Source organism: Phragmites australis, chromosome 19 (genome assembly GCF_958298935.1).
Source record: "Phragmites australis chromosome 19, lpPhrAust1.1, whole genome shotgun sequence".
Classification (NCBI taxonomy): Eukaryota; Viridiplantae; Streptophyta; class Magnoliopsida; order Poales; family Poaceae; genus Phragmites; species Phragmites australis.
In genome coordinates, this window is record NC_084939.1 from 772,294 (window position 1) to 795,521 (window position 23,228).

General features: G+C 44.9%; 1 protein-coding gene, 1 long non-coding RNA gene and 1 pseudogene across 2 annotated transcripts; 1 reads left to right on the forward strand and 2 right to left on the reverse strand.

The window, feature by feature from the left end:
• Positions 1–3,081: 3,081 nt before the first annotated feature.
• On the reverse strand, positions 3,082–4,827 carry LOC133900866 (uncharacterized). Its single transcript, XR_009906603.1, has 2 exons — positions 4,347–4,827; positions 3,082–3,317 (listed from the first exon to the last, which is right to left on the reverse strand). It is a non-coding gene; the product is annotated as an uncharacterized LOC133900866 (long non-coding RNA).
• Positions 4,828–6,267: 1,440 nt separating this feature from the next.
• LOC133900863 (disease resistance protein RGA5-like) lies at positions 6,268–10,855 on the reverse strand (annotated as a pseudogene).
• An 823-nt stretch (positions 10,856–11,678) lies between these two features.
• LOC133900993 (disease resistance protein RGA4-like) lies at positions 11,679–20,216 on the forward strand. Its single transcript, XM_062342291.1, has 3 exons — positions 11,679–12,065; positions 12,112–12,146; positions 17,993–20,216. Exons 1-3 carry the CDS (start codon positions 11,679–11,681, stop codon positions 20,004–20,006), a joined length of 2,436 nt encoding a protein of 811 aa, XP_062198275.1. The 3' UTR covers positions 20,007–20,216.
• The last annotated feature ends 3,012 nt before the right edge of the window (positions 20,217–23,228 follow it).

The window sequence follows — 23,228 nt, forward strand, 5'->3', positions numbered from 1 at the left end:
TCTTCGGGCCGAAGACTGGAACAACACTTGTAGCGTTTGCCTCAGCGGATGCCTTCGCCTTGTTGCCATTTCCGGCCAGCTTACTCGAAGACCCGTACCGTCTAGTGTTGTCAGTGGATCCTGCGTTCTTGTACATCTCCATGATGTGTGGTACCTTCTCGAACTCCAGCTTGGTAGCCGCAACGGCATCTCCAAGTGAACTGAATGTCTTGGGATCACGTCTTGAAACTCCGACCAACCAGTGTTGTAACATGCCGTGGATGCACATTTGCACAGCATCTTCGGGATGCATCTCTCTTGCGAGACGAACGTAGTTGTTTCTAAAACGGACGATGTAATCTTCGATCCTCTCATCCCGTCTTTGTTTAATTTGGGACAACTCTAGAATTGAGATGTCCTTTCTCATAGTGATGAAATGTGACTTGAATAGCTCTTTCATAGCAACCCAACTGGGCACCGAACCCGCAGGCAGACGGCTATACCAGTGGAAGGCGGCTCCCGTCAAGGAAGCTGAGAATTGGCGCAGTAGTAGTGATGGGTTATTTGCAGTGTCTCCACACACCGACTCAAAGTAAACAAGATGTTCAGTGGCATCACCGGTCCCGTCAAACAAACGGAACTTCGGCGGATGCCAACCTGCAGGGAATGCGACTCGATCGTGCCACGCTTCATATGGCTTGTCGAGCTCACTCTCTAATGGTCTTGGAGCCTGCTCGGCCGCCAATTGACGCATTCTTCTGTTGACTACGTCTTCTGCGATGCTGTGGTAGTCTCTTAGCGTCACGGCTGGCGCAACATGTGTGGCTGAATTTGTCGGCACGGCCATGACATGTGGAGGAGTGGCGCCCGTTTGATGAGTATGCGTGCCCCCTGCCCCTATCGGAGGAGGATTGCGCAACTGAGACGCAGCTTCAAACTCAGCAAACTGCGGGTCAACTTGAGGGACCCGTAGTACGTTAGATGGTGGTGGCGGTGCACCTCCTGACGTAAAGTGTAGCATCATGGAGCAGAGCTGGTCTACTCTCGTGGACAACTCGCTTACTTGTCTTTCAAGAGCGCTATTATGCTCATTTTGAGTGCCCAGATGTGGTAGAGGTACTTGCTGATGTTGACTGCTTGTACCCCCTAGGGGTACTATAGATGGTATTGTACCCGCGTCTGGGGGTGGTTCTTCGCGAATGCCTTCATTTTCGTTGGCCATATTTACAGGCGCAACGTTTAGGCCTTCTGGATCTTTTTCGTCTCCGGACAATGCCGAAGGTGCCGCACATCACGATGTCTCCGTCATTGGACTTTTTAGAGCTCTCGGACGTAGTATCATAGTTTGTCGAAGCATCCGAGCTTGGTTCTACAGGCTGTTGGGACCCTTTAGCAGTAGATGGGGGTGTCATTTCCTCGGGGACAGTTACAGGTTTGTCCTCCGTTACTGGCTTTTCATTTTCTTTAGTAGCGATGATTTGGGATAGTTGAAGTGGTTCAACCGTTTGCTGGTGCATGGCAGGCCCTGTTGAAACAGGGATAGTGCCATTGTCTTGTGTTTGACGCGGCTTCGGAGCCAGGCGCTCTAAGAGGAAATTGTATCTCGGGTTTTGTTCGAGATTCGGCGTTAACCGAACGCTAACTCTTCCATCCTCCGGGTGGACTTGGCCATCTGTCCGAACGCGGACTTGTACATGACGTAGAACGAGGTCCTGTAATTCACGGAACCAGGCTTGCCGGTTTCTCTTTCTTCGCTCGCGCCTACGTTGATTCTCGTTGAGAATATACGGGGCCGAGTATCTAGCCGATGAAGCGGGACGACGTGCTGGTCGTGTAGGAGCCTCGTGCCTCGGGGCTTCGTGACTGGAGGAAGCCACCTCATAGGGGGGCCTTCGGTCGCGCCCAAAGGGCCTTCTTGGATATGCGTAGCCTTGATGATGTGACTCTTGATCCCAACGAGTGGGTGGCCGCATTTGACGTGGCCGATATGTTGTAGGCGGAGGGCCTCTTTTTTGAGGAACCTCGGCGCGGCGATCTTGATGTTCATGATGATTTGTAGGACGGGGATTGCCCCCAGTCCGTGGAGTTTCTAACGCAGTTGTACTGCGAAGCTGTCTTTCGAGACCGTTCATTTGGTCTCTAAGTTGCTGTAGTTGTCGTTGTAGCTCATCAGATCGAGGCGCCGGCACTTCACTTGGAAGCACGGCGAACTGGTTTGTGTCTTTAGACGAAGAAGGGTCAGTCGTCACACTGACGTGAAAACAAGGCACCCAGTGTTGGCGGCCGGCAAGACTGGGGTTGTAGAGCCTGTGCCTCCTTCCAAGGCGATGCGACAAAAACTCCTCTACTATGGCCTCTCGAGCGGGGAGTCTGGCTCGTGTCGCATGATGAATCCATGCGCGAGGCATGAGCTCACTCGAAGCTGCTTCTTCATCTGTGATGCAATTTGAAGTAAAACGGGAGGCGATCCGTTGTCGGAGCCTCTGAGCTTTAATGATCTTACGCCGGCAATTCCGGCGTGCATGTTCCTTCCTATCCAGACGAGCAAGGGCGACACTGCGACGCAAGTTCTCGCAAACCGCGTCTAGTGCTACGACCAACTCAGCTTCTGTTTTCTCGGTGAAGGGTAAACCATCCAGCATAGCTTTGGCCTTAGCAATAACGTTGTGGCACTCATCCTTCATATGCGAAAAGGCTCTCTTTTGAGCCCTGTTTGTTACGGGAGCTTGAGCTGGCTCCTTCGTCATTTTGGAATAGATGGTACCCTCGTGTTGGATGATGACCACCGGCGGGAGTGTTCCGAACTGCAGGATCGTGGGAACCGAGTTGCGGGCAAGGGTGAATCCACCTGCAGCCACAGCGTCTCTTGGTTAGTATTTTCCCGACGATTTTTTTTTTTTGCAAGCAGCACTTGTAGACTCGGGAGACTATCTTGACGACCAGCGCAGCGCAGCAAAGATGGGAGGAGAACCAGGTCCCACTGGGCGTGCCATTTTGTTTCGCGGATTCGAAACGTCAAGCGTTTGAATTTGTATTTGAAATTATGTATGTAATATTGCGGGCGTGCCGGTATACAGAGTATACAAAAGACAGGATACAATGTAATGGAATTGTAACTTTATTCATTCATATTGAATTCATAAAGTACATTTTTCGATTACACTTGTTTTACTCCTCAAACGCACACGCTATCTGACTATCTTCATGATTTGGCGATTGCTTTGTCTTGGTTCCCGTGGCCTCGTGGGGCTCTCCGGTTAATTACGCCCGTCTTCGGGCTACCTCCGATTAAGTGCGCTGGCGGTCGTCATACCGAGGTCGTCTCCGAGTCTGCAAGGCTGTAGTCACACGCAATAAAGACCAAGCAAAGTGAGCGTTAGAAATAAAAGCAGTAAAGAATGGGATCACGGTCTAGCATAAGCTTTTTGGACTGTTTATGTATCCCGAATCATCATCGGTCACATAGACCTCAGAATTATGTTTTTATGAAGAGGTGGGCTAGGAGCGCGGCACGACGCGTAGCTTCAACCAAAAGCAGCAGCATGGCCACAACCGGGAGCTCCGACGCCGTGCTTGACTCACTAGCTCCTCTTTGGGCCTCGGACTTGTCCTCATCGGCCACTCCGAAGGCAACATGCCGCAAAGGCGAAAGCCATAGCACCGAACATCCTTAAAAAGGATTAGGTCTCTGGCAATAATTTTATACTGGGGCAACCAAACAAAACCCTCCTTTCGTATTCTTTTGCATTACATGATTATCACGAGGCAGCAGCCATATCACCGAACATCCTATAAAAGGATTGGGTCTCTGGCAATAGCATAAATCGGTATTGGGGCAGCCAAAAGAATACCCACACTCTGAATTTTCTGCAACACACGATCACTGACAAGCAGTAGCCATGTGAACGCAAGCCTCATGGCACGACAGCTAGACATCAGTGCATAGCATCACCATCGTAGAGAAGGGTAGCACCAGGCCACCACCACTCGGCTAAGAACAGGAGGAGGAAAGGAGAGCCTCAGTTTTAGCATCATCGGCGGTCTCCGAGCACGACGGCACGAAGGCCGAGCTATCACAGAACATCATCATGAAGCATAGCGGCCGGGCCTCAGGTTTTCATCACCGGCCTATGGCAAGCATAAACATATGGCAACGCACACAGCACGATGGCCGGCGATCACAGAGCATCAGCATGAAGGCCAGGCACACAGGGCGGCAATAATATGCGCGCGCATCACACTGGACTACCGCTCCCGATTTGCATGCAGGGATCGGACTCGGGCCAACAGCGACGCGGCACACGCACGGCACGATGGCCGGCCGTCACATAGCATCAGAGGGGAAGGAAATCACAACTGGGTCTCACCTCGGGGCGCAGACATGGTGATGATGGCGACGGATCGGAGGCGCGTCCTAGGGGGCGTGGGTGCAGTAGAAGCGGCAGAGGCTTCTATCGATTTCTCCTTGCCGATGGCGAAGCTTGCTAGCGGGGAGGGGAAGGCACAGCTGCTCAGCAAACACACCTAGCGGCACAGCTTCGGCGCAGCAGAGCTCCAAAGATTGATCCCCCTTCCCGGGCACCCCCTCCCTGCCTTTTATAGAGGTGGCCCGGGGTTCCCACAGGAGGAGATAAGAGCATGTAGCCGGCCCAAACTTGCAGAAATCGCGGTGGCCGAGCTTATCTGAAGCAATCCCCAAACTGATTTGAAATCGGGGAAGAGATAGAGATAGAATCCAACCGAACTCGCCTCAATCCGTTGAGGATCAGAGGGTGAGGCTTGGCTTAGGGGCAGCGCAGCTCGGGCGGGCTCGAGCCCAGGGGCATGGCCGAGGAGGAGAGCAGCGGTGCGGTGTGGACACAGGGAGCTAGGGCGGCTCGGGCTGCGTGGGAGAGCGGTGTAGGCCCAAGGAGCAGGGAGGGGAAAGGGGGAGAGCCGACTTGGCCGGCGTGACGCGCGGCTCGAGCGAGGCGGCGGCGCGCGCGAGGGAGAGAAGCGGCCGCTCGGGCGACGCGAGGAAGAGGAACAGCGCCCAGGCGCCCTAGGGCAACCGGCGCGTGAGGGTAAGGTGGCCCGGGATGGGCCGGGCCGGCCTGATGAAGAAAGGAGGAGGGGGAAAGAGCCGGGTTGGGCCGGCTGAGGACCCATGTCTTTCTCTCTTTTTTTTTTCTTTTTTCTTTTCTACGGATGCAAATACACGACAAAATGATATCATACAGGTTGCTCAATCAATTGTTTAAAAACAAAGGTTAGGTCCCCTTAATCATATGTACTAGCCAATCAATTTACCTTTCGATATCATCGATGATACAATATGGACGTGCACGATTGTTTAGCTGCAAAAGCTGGTGCCTCCCAGATTCCCAACTGTGCATACATTGCTTTATATATTGTGGTTGCTTAACCAATTTTTTGAAAACAAAAGTTAGGTACAATTAAATAAAATTGTCCATGAACTGATTGAAAGGACACTATCAGGAAATTGAAGAATAATTGGACTAGATGGCAACTTAGACACACGGTAGATGCCAAATAAACTAGTAGGCTATTAGCAGCCAAGCCAATAATTCTGTCATTTTTATCTTAGCCGTTGCTTCTCCCGATCAAATTATTCTCAAAGTCTTGTTATTCTATCTTTCGAATATAAGTGAATTGTCTATATTTCTTCATTAGCTTAATTAGGTTTCTATCAATTGCCTATTGTATAGCAGCTTAATATGATATCAAAGCTACAAGTCTTGAATTTGAGTCCTTACTGGCACAATTCAAATAAAAAATTATTGTCCGCTCTTATCAATAGCTACAACCACCTACCCATAACAAAGTTAGTCATATTTTATAAGGATAATTCACAAGCATACTACACTTATACACCCAGGAGTGTATCTCCTATTGCATGCCTACAAATAATACCGCTTAAATCACTGTCAACGCTGTTATTTGGGTTCTCCTACAGGATTCATCTACATCATTCTAAGATACAGTGTATGCTCGTGCCGTACTCGTAACATCCTATCCGGATCCGGGGGTTGCTACGCATAATTTTCCTACCTGAATTTTGAGGGATCCCTGCTAGACTACATTTTTTTCGAGGAATCTACGGTGGGGCTTGCCTACCTGAATTCCTAAAAGGCTCGGAGGGCAAAAAAAAAAAAAAAACCTCTCCTAAAGATAAAGCAGTATAACGGATTCAAATCCCAAACAACCAAATATAGAGAGATGCCAAATATACTCTAACAATTTGACAGCATCATAGAGGCACCGGTCTTCTTGGAGTTGAATGGTCTTTCTTATTTAGGCGAATACTACTTCACTATTACATCACTGATCTACCGGGCCATCTGCAACTCAAGCATCCGCACCAGCTTTTCCTTGTCTGCGCCACGAAGCGTGTCCTTAACGTGGCCCCCCTTCATGAACAGGAAGAGTGGCGAGCCGTCAACTTTGAACTCATTGACAATATCCCTCATTTCATCATTATCGACCTTGAGGAACATGACATTTGGGAACCTCATGGCGAGATCAGCAAAAAGTGGAACCATCTTTACGGATGGTCTGCACCACGACGCGCTGAAATGAATCACCACCAGCTTGTTGGTGCTATTGGCCTCTTCGATCTGGATGCTCCACTCGTCCAGGCTGTGGATCGCGATCACCGAACCGTCCGCTGGCGCCGGCGCTGCCGCTGCCTTCACAGTAGAGCGCTGCCCTCGATGCGGTGTCAAATGGCCTTGACGTTTTCTGCTCAATTCCAATACGGGATTGTTGGGGTTCTGAGATACTTGGTCTCTGATGTGGGCCTCCGCGTCCTTCACTTCCGAAGCTGCTGAAGTACGCCAGTAGATGGTGGCACGGACCCGTACGAGGCAAGAGAGATGTTTGATACCAATCACAAAATCTGCTTCCGATGCATTAAAATCTAGCAGAAGCCTTCGGAGGTTCGGCATGGCTCCTACTTCAAACTGCAGCCCCATCGCACCACCATACTGACAGCAGTAGTAGAACACCTTGAGGCACTGAAAGCCATCCTTGCTGCTCACGGTGAACCTTGGACTCTTATCTGACTCCAATTTTAGCAGGACTAACTCTGGCAACATCCCGAGGCCACGGACACCTTGTGCTTCTACTACTGAAACTCCGATATGCAAGTGAGTGAGGGCTACGAGGATGGAGATCTCCTGTGGAACTTTTGAGGGCCACGAGTACCAGTTCATTCTCAGCTCAAATTTTCGCAGGTAATGTGGCCTTTCGTGGGTCCAGCAATCATGCAGTAAGTCAAGCAAACAATGGGGGTAACAATCAAGAAAAAGGGACTGCAGGTTTGATTTTCCCACCTCCTGGAGGAAATGCTTGACACTCTGTCGCTCCGTTTCTGCAATATACCTAAATCTTACCCCAAGCATCCTCAGCCACCTCAACTTATTAACAAGCCCTGCCACATCGTCAGGAAGTGAGCCATCACGACCCAGACAGACCGTTGATAATTCCTCCAATTTTTCCATTTCCCCCATTCCTCTCGGTATTGTCAAATCAGAGGCAAGCAAAGATACCAACTTCGTGCCTTTAAATTCTGGTAATCTTTTCACACCAGTTTGCCTTAAATCTAAGGTAGACAGGTGGTCAAGTTCCATAATTTCTTGTGGCAGCTTGGTGACATCGGTCCCGCCAAGTCCCAGGTACCTCAGCAGAGACAAACGTCCAATGCTTCCCAGTTGCTCGTTTCCCAAGCCCTTGGTATCTTTGAGATCTAGCACCCGTACAAGTTTGAAGGCTGAAAGATCAGGGATTCTTCTAGCATCCCCAGAAAATGCAAGGGATCGCAGCCGAGATAGGTGCAAAGAAATTGCTTCGTCTTCGACACTACTTGAGGCCACCCGACTGTTCTGCTCCAAAAAACAGTATGTGCTGGAGGACAAGGTGTCACCTTCGTCTTCCTCGCTGTAGTCAAGGCAGACTCGCCGAACACTGTCACGAGGAGGTAGTCCACACTTCAACTTTTCACCCGCTGTAATAAAGTTTTCCTCGGCTGACAAGGATTCCATGAAATCAACAACAACACCATGAACAGTGCAACCAATCGGCTGATCATCATCATCATCAAACGCCGGTTGAAGCAGTCTCCTACTGATAAGCTCATCAAAGTAGCTCTCCCCTGTTTCCCACAAGCTTTCATCTCTTTTAGGAATAAATCCTTCACCTACCCATCTCCGTATCAAACGGTCTTTCTTGATGATATAATTTCCAAGGAAAAGCACTCAAGTACAGAAAACAAGACTTCACGGGAAGAGGTAGATCATCATAACTGATCTCCAGTATCTTTCTCATCCCTTGTGGTGTGGAATGATATTGGTCAATTGGCAAGCATGCAGATTTCCTGAATAATAATCCAGCTGTCACAGTTATGGCCAATGGTATGCCACCACACATTTTCAACATGTCATCAGAAACTTCAAGCAGCAAATGTTTTTCTGAATCAGGAATTTTACTATTAAATAATGTTTTGGAATCATTCTCGCTAAGACCCTTCATCTGATGAACAGCATCACTGGGATGTATGCGACATGATTCCGCGACATCCTTGATGCAACTTGTTATCAATATCCTACCAACGACAGCCTTGTCATTATTGGGCAAAGCGCAACTGATTCCCTTCCAAGTCCGTATGCTCCGCACGTCATCGAGCACAACAAAATAACTAGCAAAAAATATATGATAATGTGAACATCAGTATCGGGTAGGGCTTGATATCCCAATAAGAGAAATACTATTCTTTTTTAGATGCTATTTAATAAAATACAACCCCTGCACCAATGATTTTGATCTGTGTTTATTCTGTTGCAACAGAATACGATTAACTTTAGGAAATGTTTCATGCAGCGATAAAATTTCATGATTCAAGCCAGTGGAAAAGAAAAAAGTTATCAATCTTGGAGGCACCGATGAAGATTAGGAATAATATTCGCTGTCGCTTGTTGAAGCATTTGGATGTGAAAGTATTGGACGATGTGGTATTTACATACCACCATGCAACGTTGCAACCCTATCTTTTGAACACAAGAAAAACAATTCTTGTGAGGGCGGATCTGCGGTAATTAAGCGGGCTCCAGGGGATGCTGCCATATAATGTAACAACACTACATTGGCAGTAGGGATGAAAACGGACGGGATAAATCTCGTTCCGTTCCGATCCGTTTTCTATATTTTCTTGTCCGTTTTCGATTCTGTTTTCGAAAGAAAATGTGAAAATGAAAACGGTTGTGAGGTTTTTCTGACCATTTTCTGATTTTCCGTTTTTAATCTAGAATTTCTCGTTTTTCTAATTGAGATCAAACTTCACAAATCACCATGTAGCCCACATAACAAGTCCGGCCGGCCAGTCCAAACATAACCTCTGTCCCAAAGTTCAACCAGATCCCAGTGGTCCAGTCTCGGTCGGCTGCTGACCTACCGATGTTGTTCAAGCTCTTGCACCACCTACAATCCTAGTCTTTGTATAATTGTATGTTATACCGAGTACTCGAGTTACGACATGATAGTTATTTTTCAGTTGATACTTATGTCATTACGTGGTTCATCTGTGTATGATATAAATTACTTTTGTTGGTGTGAATTTATGTGTCGCGCCGATATTTGAAATCATTGTTCTACGGATCGGTGTTTTCATTTTAAATTATCGGTTCCTGACTGATACCCGTATATTTATGTTCGGATTGGTTCGTTTTTGATATCCCGACATTCCCGAGTTCGTACCCGTTTCCGGCTTTCCCGTTTTCGATTCTGTTTTCGAGAGAAAATGTGAAAATGAAAACGGTTAGAGGGTTTTCCCGACCGTTCCCGTTCGTTTTCGTCCCTAATTGGCAGCCCCTCTTCATGGTTAGTTAGAACTAGCAAGGTGGCCCGCGTAAATTTGCACGCACTAGAAGTTAATATAGTTTTGATGTCCAAGAAAATGTAATTTTAAATAAGTATTATCCTTTAAGATTCATGGTGCATACACTACTACAAAAGGGGTCAAAGGTGACGGGGTGCAAATATATTTTCTGAGCGCTACCTGATAACAGAGTTTGAGAGTGAAAACGATATGTATTTGGATATATAAGGTTTACCTCTTTGTTTTTAAGAATGCCCAGAGTTTAGCGACGACCTTCTTCTCGTCCCATGCTCCCATGTCGTCACAGTTGTAGCCGCTCCATAAAGCCTTTTCGTAGTGCCACTCCGGCATTACTTGCTTGAGTATGCTGATTAGAGTCGTCTTTACAGATGGGTTCCGGCCAAGATACACGAAAGCTCCGCAGCTGAACTGCCCTTGCAGCTGTCGATATATTTCGGTGGCAAGAGCTGTCTTGCCGATGCCTCCGGTCCCCACGATGCACACCACCTTACGATGCTGTTCTGCGTCCATCAGGTGCTTAACAAGAACATTCTTCGGTTCATCGATGGCCACAAGGCATGGCGCCTCCCCATACAGCAGTTTAGGATCGATGGCGACTTTGCTGGTTTCAGCATCCTGTGCACAAGTGGGCTCTCTGTTGAGAAGGCCGTACCTTGTGCAGCGGTCGTGTGCGTCTTCGATCTGAGCCTTGAATTCTTCGATTTGGTCGGCCACATTGGAGCACCAAAGGTCCGTTTCCAGCTTCGATGGACCGATGAGGCAGCCGTCAATCCAGTCCTCCATGTCGTAGACCACCTCCCGGACTTGCAGCATCCACTCGTTGGTGAGGGCGTCCCTCACCCTCCGCCCAACAAAGATGTGCAGGACATCGTTTAGTCTCTTCAGATTCTCCCGCACGCCTTCAGCGAGCTGGGGATGCTGAGCCTCCAGTGCCGTCAGCTTGTCAAGGAGGGAGTTCATAGCTCCCGTGGAAGAGCTCACCATGGGCAGGGGATCCCCCATGATCTCTCTCTCTCTCTCTCTCTTTTTTAGCGTGAGATAAGAATGGGAGCCGCTGCGCCGGATGTTAGCTGTGATCTGAGAATGGAATTGCGCCAGTTGTTTGGGCAAGAAATAGGTGCTGGCATGGCGAGATCTTAATAAAGGAAATGATGCCTTCACACACATAACGTTTTGCAGAATAGCCCCGAACGCATTACATATTCATGCACAAGTACACGACGTCCCTGGGTTCTTACAGTTTCAAAACCTTTGCAGGACTGCTCATGACTTATCTTCTTTTAGATAATGGAAAGTTTATTCCGGTCTCTACACTAAAACAATGTAAGTAGCACGGTTCTAAAATTACTCTATCCGTTGTGTTTTTATGACTCCCAGAATCCATGCGACTTCCTAAAGTTTAAATGTTAATATGTTGAAAACTAGCTAGATAGGTAGTTTTATGAATTTTGTATTTGTAGATTTGTGTTTTGAAAAATCTATAGCTTTATTACTATATATTGAAATAAAGTTGCTAAGGTATAGACGAAAGTAGAACATCGAGTCCTTGAGAGGTACCAACAAATTATAACTAGAGAGGTACCAAATTTTAGTACCTAGGTACAACACAACTGTATCAATCCTTTGTTGGAAACTTCATGGGGGGTGCTTTTATCAGACGGTGTCTATAAGTGACCTAGCGCCATCAATACAGTTCGTTCACTACACTTTGTTCACTCCACTTGACGACCATTTCCAAATGAAATGGCTAGAGGTGTTTCAAGCTGTGGCAGGCAAGGTGTTTGATGTGACCACGAGAGATAGGACGATGGAAGGGGCAGTCAGGAAAGGCCTCAAAGGGCTCCAGCGGGAGATGAGATTGATGATCGGAGAAATCAAGTTAAAGGAGGAGAAGAACCAAGGGGCGACACATGACAGCAAGATTGTGCTACTGAAGGAGTTGGCTTGTGACATCGAGGACTTCATAGATCTTAAGTGGGTTCCGGGAGCAGCTGGCGCCCTCGTCCTCTCGGCGATTGAGATGGACCCCCGTACTGATATACTGGAAGAAATCAACAATTTCAAGGAGAGTATCCAGCGTGTACGGAATTGGCAACCCGATGCCGGATCCAGCCATGGTGGAGACGGTGCTGCGTCGTCGTTCTGCCCCTCAGCTGCATCTGCTCCTCCTTGTAGTCCAGAGGCTACCCTCAAGGTCATCCACAAAGGCAGAGATGAGCTTCTGACCGGGCCGCTGTTAGCAAACAAGCCTTCGACATTTCTTACAGGACAAAAGGTCTCTCTCTCTCTCTCTCTCTCTCTCTCTCTCTCTCTCTCTCTCTCTCTCTCTCTCTCTCTCTCTCTCTCTCTCTCTCTCTCTAGCACTTGCACAGACTTTGAATGATATATCTTTACACCTTACTCAATGTATACATATATCCAGTTTAAGTATTTTAGAATGAACTTTCTTTTTCTTAAGGGAGACTTGAACTTTAAACTTGAAAATATCCTCTCAATAGGAGAAATTCGACTTTCAATTCAAAGAACTTAAACTTCAAACAAAAGTTTTCCAGCTTGAAACATGACATTTCAGATATTGTTATGGTGTAGGACCGAGAATGGCAACTAGAGGGGGTGAATAGGCGCCTCAACAAATTTCTTTCGAAATAGTTGGTATTTTCCTATTTCTCACCCAACGCACCTCAAAACGCTCAAGCGGAAGCAAAAGAATCAGAGAGACAAAACAAGAAGACTAGTTCCATGGCAACATGACTCCACGGATGGAATATGGACCATAGGTTCCATTCAAGACCATTTCATGTGTCTTTGTGTAAAAAACTCGCAACTTTCAAAGAAACTAGAGAAGATGAACACCGGATAAGGTTATCCTCCAAGATGATAGTCTAGTGGCAAGGGAACTCAAGACCCACTCAAATACATGACTGTGTGAGTGTTTAAGCCACTAGCATCAAGAAAAACAACCATGCAAAGGTGAAAAACTGCACCTCAAACAAAAAGATTACCGGGCAAGGAATCTCTCCAAGTTGATGATCTAGAGGCAAGGGTACTCAAGACCCATGAGCATACACTCGTATGTGAGTTTTTATGCCTCTAGCAACAAGAAGAATGACCTCACAAGGTGCTGAAATTTCAGCCTAAAAAACAAAACGAAAATCAAAACCGAAAACCGAAAAACTTGCAAACTTGCAAGGGAACCAATAGAGAAAAACTAGAAGGAGGGGAATTCAAGCATATGCAAAAACATAAACTTCATTACTCAAAGAGGTCAGCCCTATTTTAGACGGATTACAAAGATTTATTTCTCAAAACTCTCACCTATTACATAGGCTAAGCACTTCTCCTTCTCTCCACTAAAACCTTAACTCTAAAGCTCTCAAATAGGTGGCACAAAGGGGCTCAAGTGGCTGGTTAAAAGCTCTCTCTAGCTCTACCCCTCTATTTATAGGTCTAGGAAACTTGACCGCTAAGTTTCTTAGTTTTTTCCCAAAATACCCCTCTCTTGTAGTACACTTCTACCTACCACCGAGGGCATTTTGGTCCATTTTTTTCTCCATTCATCGGACAGCCATGACGCCTTCACGACTTAGCTTCGCCTCGACGCAAACTTCGCGATGGTGCCACGTACTCCTCCAGTCCTCCTACGATTTTGAGGCCAAACCGCAAAAACCCAAGCACGCTTTTCAAAGCGTGACTCATCACTTGCTTACACCTTAAGCAAGCACTCTGATGTCGACACGTGTACTCCGTCTTGCGATCCTGACCACCGGCAAGTCTCTTCCACTCCCGATCCCTCGAACCGCCTTATCACTTGCACCGACATCCCTTCGTTTGACTTTGTCAACACGCTGTCTTCATCCATTTTTTATGCTTCGCTTGACCTCCACGTGTACCGCTAGGATCACCCTTGACTCCGCCCGGCCTCCTTGATCGTCTGGCACTAAGCACCCCGCTTGGCCCCGATCACTCGCCGTCGACCGCCAAGTTGCATCCATCACCTGCACACCAAGAGATAAGCAAACATATTTCTCCAACTCCACCTCCAGTTAGCCCATAATCAAAATACTCAAACCAAGCTCAAGCAATCCAAAACTACACAAACCAAATCGATAACTTTGTCAATCACTCATCACAAAATAAACCAAGGCACATTTCAACTTGGTATCTCATATGGAAATTGAAACATCTATTTGATAATAAAAGGATCTGACCCTTCCACCATGGTGGCTAGAGAAATAAAGAAATATACTAGAAATTCAAACAAAAAACAAGAGTAAAGTGCACACTCAGTCCCTAAACTATTCCCAAAGTCTCATCCGGGTCCCTAAGCTCTCAAACTCCATATCACTACTACAGAAACAATTTTCAAAGGCGGGTGCTAACCCATTTACAGAGGTGTTTAACCATCTGTCTCTGGTCGAAGGCCTGTAGAAATAGATAATTTTCACAAACGCAAAATAAACCACACGTGGAAACCGATTACTAAAGGCGGTTCACTTAAGGAACCGCCTGTGTTAATTCTCATTTCCACAGGCAGTTCCTTAAGCGGACCACCTCTGTTAATCGGTTTCCATAGGTGGTTCCTTAAGCAGACCGCCTCTGATAATAGATTTCCACAAACGACGCACTTTAGCATCCGCTTGTACATAGATAAAATACCACAGACGGGTGACATAAGGACCCGCCCGTGATATATATTTCATTCCAAATTCGTATTGGGCATATATTTTTATTCCCTCTAGATTTCAATATATTTTTAATACAATATATATTCAACAACATTTCAACACAGATTTCAACATAATATTTACATCACAAGATAATATTCATCATAAGACAATATTCAACACAAGTACAACAATAACTCAACTAACATTACTAAAAGCATTGTTTCCTCTCCCACTCATAAAGTCTCGGATGACTAGACAATTCACCTTCGTGGTCAAAGAACCTGCCATTCTTGTGGATGATGAACAGACACATGTCACGTTGGATGTTTTGGATATCTTTGTCGGTAATTGAGGAGTTAATACATTCGATCCTCCGTGCCTGCAATGAAAACACAACTAAAAGAGTTAAAACACTACTGACAATGGAAACAGAACCAAATAAGAATGTGCAAGCACAATGATGACTTACGTCCTCGGGGTTCATTGTGTAACTCGCATTTACCCTAAGAAACTGGCAAATATAGTATCCACAAATAACGGTGTCAAAATCTTGCTTATGGTACTTCAAATAATAATGCAACATATTCATTAGTTCAATAGTACTATTCGTCATAAATAGTGAGATACAAACATTAGAGGTATGTTATTACCAGAAAGTGTGTACGGATAAACATCTCATCCGGCTTGACCATATCGTGTATCCCACCTTGCAGCACGTACCACTTGTAAGCCCTATTTGAATGCCAAGAAGTTATTATCAAATCATAAATGAATTATAAGGATTGTTCATATGAGGATTTTCTTTACATTTGTATAATGTCGATGAGATCTTGGTAGGATGATTGGGAGAGATCGGCTGAGTCAAGGACCATGAGTCTGCTCCACTTCGGCATCAACATTATACAAATAATGTGATCGCTACATGAATACTTATGTTAGGTTCTTGATCAACCAAGTTAGATGCAAAATAAACTTTTATGACTAATAGATATATCAAACTTACTTAAAAATCAAGGTCCCTAATCGATTTAAGTGATTCACCCAGGGTCCATACCCCTCCACCTGAGCTCCTCGCACTGACATATCGTGCTAGCTGGGCCCCTTGTGCTAATGTGGCGTGCCACCTGGGCTCCTTGCACTAACGTGGCATGCCAGTTGGCTTCTCGCGCTGATGTGGGATGCCAACTGACACACCATGTCGGCACGAGGAACCCATGTGGAGGGGTATGGGTCTCGGGTGAACCACTTATATAGATTAGGGACCTATATCAGCAATTTGAAAGTTTAGGACTGAGATGAGACTTCTAGAATACCTCGAGTGCACTTTACTCAAGAACAAGACATCTAGCCCTCAATATCCGCTTCACATAATCTCACAAAGACATCCCGCTCTTAGTCTCCCCGCTCCTCTGCATCACATAGTGGTATCCTTCAAATCACATAGCTCAATGTCTCTGACAGGGATATAAAATTAAATATACGGATACTGCCTTACATATGGTACGCGATCCAAGGATGGTATATCCATCAAGATACGCGCGCGGTGGGCCCGTTCCTACCATATAAGGGTATAAAAGGCAAGATACCCCAAATTTAGGAAGTACTCATGCCAAGCCTGGGGAGTATCTACTTGCAAGGAAAGCATACTCGGAATAAACCCAGAGAGTCCCGGCCCTACCCGGAGGCCTGCACAACTCCGGGTACGATACGACCCAACTCTGCCCGAGTATATAAGTAGAGGCAGGGGAGGGAGGAAGGAGTACCAACTCGCCAACCCTTGAGATCCAATCTTCTCGACAAGAATAAGATTAAGGGTTTGTTTAGTAGAGCTCTTTTTGATCTAAATTTTCTGCGGGGAGTGATTCTTTGGAGGAAGTGATTCTGTGGTTGAAAGTGATTCTCTAAAATAAAATATATGGAGGAAGTAGTTCTGTGCGGGAAGTGAATCAGGGGAAGCTGTTTTTTTTAGCTCCCCAGCTTCTAGTTCATTTCAGAGAATCACTCCCACGGATTCCACACAAGGAGCTAAAAGCTGAAAGCTACTGTTTGACAGAGCTCCCCTGATTTCAACCGGGAAGTTGCTCTGAGAGTTATGCCAAATAAGACCTAAACCTCCGGGAACACAAGACAACTCGGCGACAACCTCAAGCTAAGGCTAGACACGTACCCATTGTAATCCTTTGTTCATACATATAATCCCAAGCTCAGGTATCTTTACTTCCATACAAATTTTATATTGTGGATTTACCAATCGTCGACACAGTCTCCCTCACATAGCACTTACGTCCCCACATAATCTCATCTCATATCTGTTGGAAACTAATCTCTAAACAAAATATCTCTATCTCCAAACTATATATATATATATATATATAAGTCTCTCACGTATAAAAAAGAAAAGTTATCTTTCTCTCTAAACTCCTCTCGTGATCCTATCTCATGTTTATTGGAAACCAATCTAAAAAAGGACGAAATATCTTTATCTCCAAACTACATCCCAAACTCTCTCTCATGAATCAATAAAGTTTTAGAAAAAGAGAATGGCTTATATTTATTTTGTTAGTATTATATTCTAACCATGTATGTTAATAGGTTGTCACGGTTGCATAACATCTTTAATTGTAGACATTAGAATTGTATAGTAATTATTTGCACTTTGTTCGGAAACAAAAACGTGTCCCAGACAGAATACGGCGAGAGCCTCTTCCAACGAGGAGGTTCAAGCTTGGAAATAAACAGAGAACCAAAAGGAGAGGAAGAAGCCGGGAGAAAGTTGTGTCCTAAGGAGGAAAAGTTGGAATCCCCCTTCCCTCGCCCTCGAGGGCTTATTTTGTAGGGAGAAGAGGCAGGAGAAATTACCAGTCTGCCTCTAAGATATTATGTTACAGTTATGTACATAAGAGGGTATTTTGGACCCTCTGTCCCTTTACATATGACGTGGTAATCGAGATATTATGATCGCTATAGTAATACCACATAGCATCATCTAAATATCTCAGGGCTATAACATTTCTCCCAACACACTTCTATTCGGAGCCAAAGTATGTAGCAAAAAGCAATTGTGCGGGATATTTGGCTAGTTTAATTGAAAGAAAATCTGAAAAACTAGATCTTTATTTTCATGAGCAATTCAAAGCTTTCAACTTGTGACTTGGCAACAGCCATGCGAGGAATGGAAGCAGATTAGTTTTTTTCTCCCGCTGATACGACGAGGAGAGGGGTTACCATATTTTTTTGCACACATATTTTTTCCTTTGGGGTAGGGTGTTTGTATATAATTAAACATTTCTTTTTTGCAAATGATACTATGCTGCACAATTGCATGCGTGGTTTGTGTTTAATTAGTTTTCCTATTTGGTCTACCATGGCAATTTCATATGTATACATGTTTTTCCTGATCTAATAAAAAAGGTTGTTCCTAAAAGTTGTGTTTGCAATGTGCTTTCCGAACTAGGTACTTGGTTGTTATTGATGATGTGGACCGTCCAGGAGTGTGGCAGGCTATAAAACATGAGTTCCCTGAAAATGGCCACAGTAGCAGAATAATTGTGACCACAAGTGTCCACTCCGTTGCGGCTGAATGCAGCTGGGGCAGTTATGTGTATACAATGCAAGGTTTGGGCAAAGATGAGTCAAAAGAAATATTCTGGGGAACGGTTGGTCAAGAAAATCGGACACTTGCACTACAGGGTGCTTCAAAAGGCATCCTCGAGAAATGTGGAGGTTTGCCGCTGGCACTGATCAGCGTAGCTAATTATTTGCGTCGACAAGGACGAGCCGGGTCTCGTGTGACAGGAGGACTCACAATAGACCAGTGCAACAGAGCTGCCCGCACACTCGGAGACAAGATACAAAAAGGTCAGGATGCCGAGTTTGTGAAAATTAATAGAGCTCTTCTCCAGTGCTACAACAACCTTCCCGACTATGTTCACCGGAGCTGCTTGCTTTATGCCAGTGTATTCCCCAGAGGCCGCCCTATTAACAGCAAGGTTCTGATTAGAAGATGGATGGCTGAAGGATTAGTTGCTGCACATGGCACCGTCACTGACGAAGAAGGTGCCACGTGTTGTTTAGAGGAGTTCATTGACCGGAGTATCATTGAACCAGTAGAGATCAACAATGCTAGGGTCGCCTGGTGCAGAGTTCACAGTATAATGCTAGAGTTCATCATCCATGAGGCAGTCTCAAAGAGCTTTGTCGCTCTTGTTGACAAGGATGAGCTCCTGTCTAACAACGAAACTATCTACGAAGGCATTACCTTCGGTGTCCGTGTCCGCCGACTCTCTGTTCAGGATAGCAGCAACCAAGGAGTCGATGATGCTGTGAAATCGAAATCTATCGACTTGTCTATTATGAGGTCGCTAACGATCTTCGGAAGCCCTCTTCTTGACCTCCAAGTCTGCAAGTCACTGCGAGTTCTGGATCTGAGACGTTGCACGGGGGTCGATAATATTGTTTTCGGAGACATATGCAAACTGCTGTTTCTCAAGTACCTCAGCCTCAGGGGCACTCGTGTTGGCAATCTTCCCTCAGAAATACGGCACCTAGAGGATTTGGAAACACTGGATATTCGAGACACAGGGGTGGAAGTTGTGCCCATTGAGGTCATCAGGCTACAAAAGTTAGCTCACCTGCTTGGCCGGTTTAAGCTGCCCCATGGAATCTCAAGCGAAGAGTTAGAGAAAGGTAGATTGCAGACTCTGGCTGGAGTCGTCATTACCAAGGCAGACCAAAGTTATGAAAACATTATACTTCACACCAGAAAACTGAGGAAGGTTAAGATCTATGAAGCTACATCAGATTCCTCCAACAGCCCCCGCAACAAAAAGGCAAAACTAAGCTGTTCATTTAGAGACTCTGGAGGAGCATCGACTAGCAATTCGTCCTTGTTGCAGATTAAGGAGCTCTTCACCGGCAGCAAAGCTCTCCAAATTCTGTCAATTGATTCAAGTGACTTCTCTAAAGAGTTCCTAAGTTTTTTAGAGGCTCCCTGTGCGATCACATCTATCAAACTACGGGGGAAACTGGAGAATTTGCCTGATACTCCTATCCTAAGGCAGCTGGTCGTTCTAAATAAGCTGCTACTCATCTCAACTGGTTTGAGCTGTGAAGTTTTATCTACCCTGCAAAGTTTACCTTGCTTGGAATATCTCAAGCTAGAAGAAGGTTGCGATGGGTTTTCGGGCGGCAGCTTCATTGTGACGAGTGGTGGATTCCCAAGCCTGAAGCGACTGTGCTTCGAGGCCTCAGAGCTTCCAGAAGTGCAATTCCAAGAAGGATCTATGAAGTCTCTATCCATTCTTGACCTACTTTGTCCATATTCAGAAATTCCAGGGCCTCGTAGGGATATGCATTTGTGTCCTTCCTATCAGACGTGTGATCCCGAGGAAAGCAGGCTTGGCGTGGTAGGCGTCTCATATCTTGAGAATCTCAACGAGGTGATCCTCCACCACTCTACGGGGGAATAAAAAATGCGAGCTTGGAAAGAGGAAGCCATTGGGCACAAAAACAGGCCATCTGTGAAGAGGCAACCACAGCCATGAACCAATCATCCACGCGGCATAACCGTGAATGAGTTTGTCTCCCTGTGTCTGTATTTTAATCTGGTTTGTTCAATGTTCAACATTTCCTTTCAATGTCACTTGTAATAATTGATAGAGCTGCATATTTACTGCGCCCATTGAGGCATCGAGCAGCAGTGTGGTCAGTTGTCACTCCTATCTTGGTATTGTAACGTTGTTCACTATATATTGATTGTGATTGTATCAAACGTAGGTATGCAGTTAATCTTCTTATTGCACTACTAAAGAAACGGGCAAAATTGATGGGTTACTACAGTCTGTACAGTTATCACAATCGGTTCTTTAGTCGGGCCGTTAGACATGGACGTGGAGCTAAGAACCGAATTTGATAATGCCTTGTCACAGTTGGGTGAAGGCCAAAACCGACTGCACTATCTGTATTATCAGATTCGGTTCCAATGGAAATTTGACGGTGCCATATAACCAAAGTCAGATCTAGCCATCACCCGATTGTCATACGGCATTATCACACTCGGTATTTTTCGGGCGAATCCGAATTTTTACTCGGAGAAAATACCTTTTTGAGGGCTTGCTCGAGGACTCGAAGACGTTTGAAATCTTGAATAGACGACCTGAAGATCCCGAGAACCCGGTTAAATGTATCATCCTATCCGGGGACAGAGTTCAACTCGATGATGCAATCCGTCAAAATGCTTATCTTTGTTGACCAAATATTTGATTTATCGAAGCCTCATTTCACATACTAGTGAGGAGCTTAACGATGATTAGTATAAAACTATCGTATCTAGATACCTAAAAATTTTCTATATTCTCGGGATATATCTCTATCCAGAGAAATTAATTCCTAAATATATAGAAACTACCTACATATGTCTAGGATATCTCATAAATATGAAACATTATCTCTAAGAATAATAAGAAAAAATTTCAAAGGCCTTAGGACGACTCCTATTTCTACGGAGCCTAATGACTCTATGGGGTGACAAGCCATTAGAAATCAATACAATTCTATTAACACTATTTAAGCATGTGAAAGCTCTACACCCTCGAGCTCTCTCTAACTTAGATCTATACTAGCTACTCTTCCGACTATATACAAGAGTGCACTTCGATTATATTTAGATTTATCTAAACTAGTCAAACATCATATTATCAATAGTCTTAAAAAATAATATAAGATTAGCAGGATGTAACTATTAACTTTAGTGGGATCCGAACCTATATAAAAATAATATATATACTGTGTGATTCATATACTCGAGATATCACTATTCTTCACAGAAATTCGTAAGTTTGACGATTACCCAGTCATCGACAAGTTACTCAAGTCATACCGGCCTATTCTAGGAGTGCTTCGTTCTATAGAACGTAAAGAATAGAATACGTCTCAGACTTATAATAAAACATAAAAATTAGAACTTAAACCCTGACTAATCAGTCTCTAACTTCATTCAGAGCTTAACCAATTAAACTAACGCGCCGGGGCTTCGTTCTGTCCCTAGACACTTGCAAGAAAATCACTAGTGCGATCTCCAATTATTGGTGGGGCAGTGCGGTGGACAGAAAAAGCATACATTGGAGAAAGTGGTCTGACTTGACTCATCCAAAGTGCAGTGGAGGAGTTTGGATTCCGAGACATCAAACTCCTTATCATCGTCACGTCTCCACGACACGATCAAGACTCAAGAGGTTGTTCCCTTAATCATGCTCCATAGCCAATCAGTTTCTGCAAAAGCTAGGTGCGGCTTAGGCTCCCAGCTATATATAGGTCGTTTTATATATTGTGGTTACTCAATCAATATTTTTAAAACAAAGGTGAGATCCCCTTAATTATATATCTTTCTTCATTACACTATTACAGAATATAACTTTACTACTGGTTCTAAACCCTCTATCACTGCCGGTTTTGAAACTGGCAGTGGACAACGGGTAGTGATAGTTCCCAACTATCACTGCTGATCCGGGGACCAGCAGTGAAAATGTTTATCACTACTGCTTGAAGGTTTCAGCCGATAGTGATAGTCAGTCCCCGAATCGATATCTTTTGGCCTGAAAAAAGTGAATTTTTTTAGCCCGACCCCCCCCCCCCGGTTTTGGCCGAAAAAAGCAAAAAAAAGGCTTCAGCCGGCAGTGATAATCAGAAATAACTTTTCATTGGCAGCTTTTGAAAAACATCAGCCTAAACAAACATGCCCTTAGCCGGTCATTTTATCTTTCCACATCTCTGATGATACAATATGGACATACATGTGTTTGTTTAGCTGCAAATGCTAGGTGCTTCCCAGACTCTCATCTATACATACATATAGCTAAACCACACTTATCAATTGCTAAACCACCTAGCCATGTAGGTATATAACGAAAAAATTAATCATGTCTCTTTTCTTTGTTACAAGGATAATGCACACGCATACCACATATACACACCCTTGAGTGCATCTCCTATTACATGCCTACAAATAATATAGCTAAAATCACTGGCGTGTGTGATAATCATGGGCATCTGGATTGAAACCCTAGTGGATGAAGTCGTATTTTCACATCTACATCACACCACCAAGAGATGGATTCCCTTAATCATATGTCTTAGTCAATCACTTTATCTTCCCACATCTCTGTTGATACAATATGAACGTGCATGCTTGTTTAGCTACAAAAGCTAGGTGCGTCTAAGATTCCAGCTATACATACATCGCTTTATATCTTCTGGTTGCTCAATCAATTGTTTAAAAACAAAGGTTAGGTCCCCTTAATCATATGTGCTAGCCAATCAATTTACCTTTCCACATCATCGATGATACAATATGGACGTGCACGATTGTTTAGCTGCAAAAGCTGGTGCCTCCCAGATTCTCAACTATGCATACGTTGCTTTATATATTGTGGTTGCTCAACCAATTTTTTGAAAACAAAGGTTAGGTACGATTAAATAAAATTGTACACGACTGATTGAAACGACACTGTCAGGAAATTGAAGAATAATTCGACTAGAAGGCATATTAGATTCGTGGAAGATGCCAAATAAACTAGCAGGGCTGTTAGGCAGCCAAGCAATGATTCTGTCATTTCTTATGTTACCGGTTGCTTCACCAAATCAAATCACTATCAAGTATTGTTATTCAGTCTTAAGAATATAAGTGAATTTTC